The sequence below is a fragment of the Cryptomeria japonica genome, chromosome 10 (assembly GCF_030272615.1).
Source record: "Cryptomeria japonica chromosome 10, Sugi_1.0, whole genome shotgun sequence".
Lineage (NCBI taxonomy): Eukaryota > Viridiplantae > Streptophyta > Pinopsida > Cupressales > Cupressaceae > Cryptomeria > Cryptomeria japonica.
Window position 1 is genome coordinate 796,893,120 of NC_081414.1, and position 5,602 is coordinate 796,898,721.

Consider the following 5,602-nt stretch of genomic DNA (forward strand, 5'->3'; position numbering starts at 1 on the left):
TATAATAAACATGTATTGGTGTTTTCATGTGCGGGTATTGGCGCAAAAGAGGTGAAGTATCGGTCATCACTTCAAAATGACCACTTTTTGACCTTTCGATGCATAATAATCCGTAGAGATTGGATTGTTACTACCCGAAAGCCAGATCAATATCTTTAAGCAATTAAATTGCATACGAAAACAACCAAAAAAAATAATTTGAAATCCGATATACCATTGAAGATCTATAAATACACGAAATTAACTATAACGGCTACTGATGCTCTTCCCCTAATAATAAAAAAAATGATCTCTTTTTTTTCCAATAAGACATTAGGAAGATGCTCTTTGAGAAAACTTGGTGTAAGCATAACATCATAGAATGTGATTCCAGTCTTGTTGATTGAGATTTTCGTCAGCTTTTGCCGCCCTCGTGTCACGACTTAAACTAAAAAGGCGTAAATCACTACAACGCTGCCACGCAATTAATTAACCCGAAATTATAGGCCCAACAGTTTCTTCGGTGCGCTCGACGTCGAAGTCCAACTGCAAGCAAAACAACAAATTCGTGGGTACAAAGTATATAAATACAAAGTCTCGGATATTCCACGTCATCGCAACATGCAAACCAGAAGAATACATCAACCGGGAAAAAATATCTACGCCTCTTGCATTAGCAAATCGTTTGCTGGATCAAGCTGAGGGTTGCAGACGGTGGAGCTGGAGTGCAGTCCCGGCGGATTTATGGGATTCGACTTTTTTCGGACCAAAAACGGCGGATAATTTCACCAGGTACAAGAAATTTGAAGGGTTTTGGATAAATTGTTTTGTGTTAATTGGAAACTGCGTTGAATATATGGTTTCTGCTACAATTTTGCCTATTTTTAGTTTCTTTGCGACTAAAAATTGTTTTGGAGTGGTTTGGTATGGATAATTAGGGGTTTGGGGTCTTTTTAGGGATGGGCAGAGATGGGTTTTGAGGGTATTGCGAGTAAAGAGGTTTTCTTATTAGGTATTTTGGTAAGTTCAATGAAATTCGCAAAAATTTAAGAGGGATTTGGTTCATTGAGGGAATAGGAATTCTTTCGAGTTGTAATTGGGTTTTTTAACGTGTGATTCGTGGCGGTAGATTGGTTACTATGCTGTGGTAGCTGTCTAGAGGGGAAGAGTCGAAAGGTCTATAGGGTACAGTTTGTTTTCCTGTTATTTTTGTAAAATAGGAGGAATTTATAGTTTTCTATGTTTCTTGTTGGTAGAATATTTTTTCCTATAGGTTTCTGTGGGAGAATTTGTCTTCCTGTTATTTAGTTAGATAATTGGAAGAATTCGAAGGTTTTCAAGGAGAAAATTGTTTTCCTGTTGTTTATCTAAAATATTGGAAGAATTCAAAGGTTTCTTGGGGAAAATTCGTTTTTGCGTTTTTTCAATTAAAAATTGGAAGTAATTCGAAGGGCTCAAGGAAGGTTTTTCAAAATTTAGATTTAAGCGAAAGCTTGTTCATAGTGTATCAATTTACAAACAACATTATGGGTTCAACCCGAGAGTTTGTTTAGGTTTCCATTTTTGGGGTCTTCCTACTGGCCGCCGAGTCATCAGGGAAAAGATTAATAGCCATCCGCGTCATCAGGGAAAAGATTAATAGCCATTGCAAATTTCCTTTCATTTAAAGGATGAGAGACTTAGTTTGTTTTTAATGCAGATACTGAAATTGAATGTCTGTAGATTTTTTGCAGATCTGTTGATTTTGTGTGGCTATCGTTAGTTTTTTTAAAAACATCAGGAGAATTTTGGGAGTCCATAGGTCCTGAAGTCATTGGCGATTTAAATTGCAGGGGTTTTGGGATATTGGGTTGAATTTTTTTGTTTGAATAGGGCATTAGGGTAAAGTTTTGGAAATTGCAAGGATCGTTCTGAGCTGGTTCTGCAAAGTGGCAGAATACAAAGTGGTTCTGGTTTGAAAAATGTTTACTTTAGTGAGTGAGCAGTCAAAAATTGTAGAAACATTTATAGGGTAGAAACTGTTTTTACACTTTTTATGGTCTTTTTCATGTCTCCAGATAAACTCTTCTGCATTTTTATAGTGAATAGTGTTTTTTTGGTTACCTTACTTGGATTTGTTAGAGATTTCTTAATTTTATAATGTACTGTGGGTCAGCGTTTTTTAGGTTTCTGGATATTTTGTGGCAGAAATTATTAATTAGGAGGTTTTTAGTTGAATATTTCAGGGATAACTTGCAATCAAGCTGGTAATGTTTGCTTCTTGTTATCGTCTCATGGTCATGTTAGATAGCTTGAAATTGTTCTTATTCTATCTGCTTGTTTGTCCTGGAAGCAATCAAGGTTTACTTGTTTTTGTTGGAAACCATCTAGACTTGCTTATTTTCCTTGCCAAGTATCAATATATATGTCTATGATCCTATCTATTGTATCTGAATTGATATTTTTATAACTAATTTTATTTTCCTTCTGTGAACAGGCTTCTGATGTCACAGATTTGCTACATATCTGATATTTAACAGCACAACGCACAGTAAAAATTGTTTCTCCTTGCTAGGCTTTGGTGCATTCTTGATATCCACCTCATTCAGGGGATAATTTGTTTTGGTAGTCGGTATAGTGGCAAACAGGATTAATGTTTCTTATCTTGCATCTGGGCAATTCCCCTAAGGAAGGAATATTTGTTCTAAGCAACTGAGGAAATGTTACTTATCTCTTTTCTCAAACTTCTTTAGATGTGGTGAAATGTTCAAGGGACAGAAAATATGTGAATAATTGCACGTGATCTTCTCATTCTCATGTAGTCAGATTGTTTAGCTGTATTCTTGGAGAGTATCATTCAAACTTCTTTTAATCAATCCAGTTGGTCGAGTTTAGGCTGCAGTGTTTTCTATTTCTCACTTGAAGGCAAGGACAACAGCATTTTAGCGAGTAGCTTGAGTAGGTATAATAATGCAATTTAGCTTAGGTTTTAATTAATCTGTCGAGGGCATTCTCTGTTTCAGAGTGAAGGTTGGTAAGTTGCTATGGGTGCCATTTGGAGTTCAACTAGAAATTTGAGCTTGGAGTGCCAAACAAAGCCCCAAGTTGATTGTAATAAAAGACGAAGGCTATCAATTTTTGATCTGGATGGAAGACCAAGGATAATTTCTGGCCTTCCTGATGAGATAGCTATCCAAATTCTGGCCAGGGTGCCCCGTGGATGCTATTCCCGCTTGAAAACAGTTTGTAAAACATGGAATTATGTGCTAACGGACTCAGAGATTTTTAAATTAAGAAAAGATATGGGTTTGACAGAGGAATGGCTATACATTTTGTTGAAAGATGAAGAAGAAAAGCTTTTATGGCATACGTTGGATCCCTCTTCAGGCAAATGGCAGGGCTTGCCTCCAATGCCAGATATTGTGCATGAGGAAGAATCTAATCAAACAGGTTTGGGATGGACTTTCTGGAATGCATTAGGAAATTCAAGTAGCAGACTAACGGGACTTGTGAAGAATTGGCTTGGACGAAAGGATTCTTTGGATAGAACGCCTTTTTGTGGCTGTGCTGTAGGATCACTTGATGGATGCCTTTATGTTTTGGGAGGATTCTCAAGAGCTTGTGCTTTGAGGTGTGTATGGCGATTTGACCCTCGAATAAATGCATGGGCAGAAGTTGCATCGATGGCCACTGCAAGGGCTTACTGCAAAACGGCCAGTTTGGACAACAAGCTTTATGCAGTTGGTGGAGTGAATAGGGGCAGAGGTGGTTTGACTCCACTTCAATCAGCAGAAGTTTATGATCCAGCGACAAACACATGGAGGGAAATTTCTAGCATGCCATTTGCACGAGCTCAAGTTCTGCCGACAGCCTTTTTGGCAGATATGCTAAAACCAATTGCAACGGGGATGACAACTTTCAGAGGGAAACTGTGTGTGCCGCAGAGCTTGTATTCTTGGCCTTTCTTTGTAGATGTTGGTGGTGAAATGTATGATCCTGCTGCCGATTCTTGGATGGAAATGCCAAACGGCATGGGAGAGGGCTGGCCAGCTAGGCAGGCAGGCACCAAATTAAGTGTTGTAGTGAATGGTGATTTGTATGCATTGGATCCTTCTAGTTCGTTAGACAGTGGTAAGATAAAGATGTACGATTCTCAGGGAGATGCCTGGAAAGTTGTTTTGAGAAAAGTACCTATCCTAGATTTCACAGATTCAGAGTCTCCATACTTACTTGCTGGCTTTATGGGAAAGCTTCATGTCATCACCAAAAATTCCCTGGACGATATTGCTGTTTTGCAGGCTGACACAAGTGAGCCTACATGTGTATCTTCTTCATCATCACCCCCATGTAGTTCACTGGCCGCTTCCAATTCTGAGGGTGATGGATGGAAGACCATTGCGAGTAAGAGTTTTGGCTTTGTTGAGCTAGTTAACTGTCAGGTTCTGGATATCTAAGGTTATACGCTGTTGATGCTTCTCTTTCACGACAGTGTTTAACATGTCCCTTGTTGCTTATGCAAGATGATTTGCATCATTTATGAGCTCACATTGAGACATACTCATTTCTTCAGTTCCTCTAAGATCTTGGAACTCATATTCTGAAACAATCAATATTGGGTTGTTCTTACTGGCACCTTATATCGGTAGCTTAATGTATTAATAGGCATATGCTTTTGTTGCAGACAAGGATATTGAATACTATCCATTATTAGCACTCGCATGCCAGTATTTCATGGTTAGGGTTTACATATCTCCGTGAGATTAGGACACAATACTAAATAGTAAATACCTGTAAAGTTTTCACTTGGGTACAATATTACAATACCTGAAAAACCCAAGTCTTATTTCTTCAATCGATAAATTGGCATTTTAAAATTAAACACTTCTGCTATAAGGTAAAACAAAAAGTAAGTCACATCTATGGTATGATCTCATTTATGCAATAGTGATAGCAAATATTACATGTCCTTTTTTCGGTGTTACTAAATTTTTTGTCTCTTAATTGATGTTATGGATCATGGAGTTTCAAAAAGGTATCAGGATTGGATATATATACAAGCATATACATGGATACATGGAACAGGAGAGTAGAGTTGACTCAGTTCTATCATTTTGCATTTCGTAAAACGTCAGCCTTGGAATGGAATGTCCATTGAGTTACTGGTTTTCGAAGAGCAGGAACTTTGGGCCAGATGTAATTAAGAACAATATGGTCCTTGCAGAACATAGAGGCAAAAGATGGCTACTGGTAAAAGCAATTAAAGTTTTATCTATTATCGTGGTCGATACCATTTGAATTTGATCTTTATCTCAGTAATTTTTTGTTGATCTGTTCCCTTGCGAGTTGTGGGGTTCCATTTTTGCGCCTCCAGTCCATTTTTCTGGCCCAACATGTTTTCTACTGTTGCAGTTCTGTGCCACAATGGGCGTATAGCATCAACATTGTTCTATCTAGGTCTGCAAGGAACCCATAAATAATCCTCTAATTTTCGGCTAGGTTCCTAATCCTCAATATACTAAAAATTCACGGGAAAACTTAAAGAGGCTCCATTCCGCAGGCTCTGTATTCCTTTAAGGTGAGCTTTGTAGTTGAGTTCTTCGGTTGCGCAAACTTTTTGGAAATAAAATGAGATACTCTGAACTAG

The 5,602-nt window shown here is 38.0% G+C and overlaps 1 protein-coding gene across 1 annotated transcript; it reads left to right on the plus strand.

The window, feature by feature from the left end:
* Positions 1-498: 498 nt before the first annotated feature.
* LOC131072256 (F-box/kelch-repeat protein At1g22040) lies at positions 499-4,810 on the plus strand. Its single transcript, XM_058008382.2, has 2 exons — positions 499-771; positions 2,456-4,810. Exon 2 carries the CDS (start codon positions 3,003-3,005, stop codon positions 4,410-4,412), a length of 1,410 nt encoding a protein of 469 aa, XP_057864365.2. The 5' UTR covers positions 499-771; positions 2,456-3,002; the 3' UTR covers positions 4,413-4,810.
* Positions 4,811-5,602: the final 792 nt, after the last annotated feature.

Coding starts and splice junctions, on each gene's coding strand:
- LOC131072256 (XM_058008382.2), top strand. CDS start 3,003: ATGGGTGCCATTTGGAGTTCAACTAGAAATTTGAGCTTGGAGTGCCAA.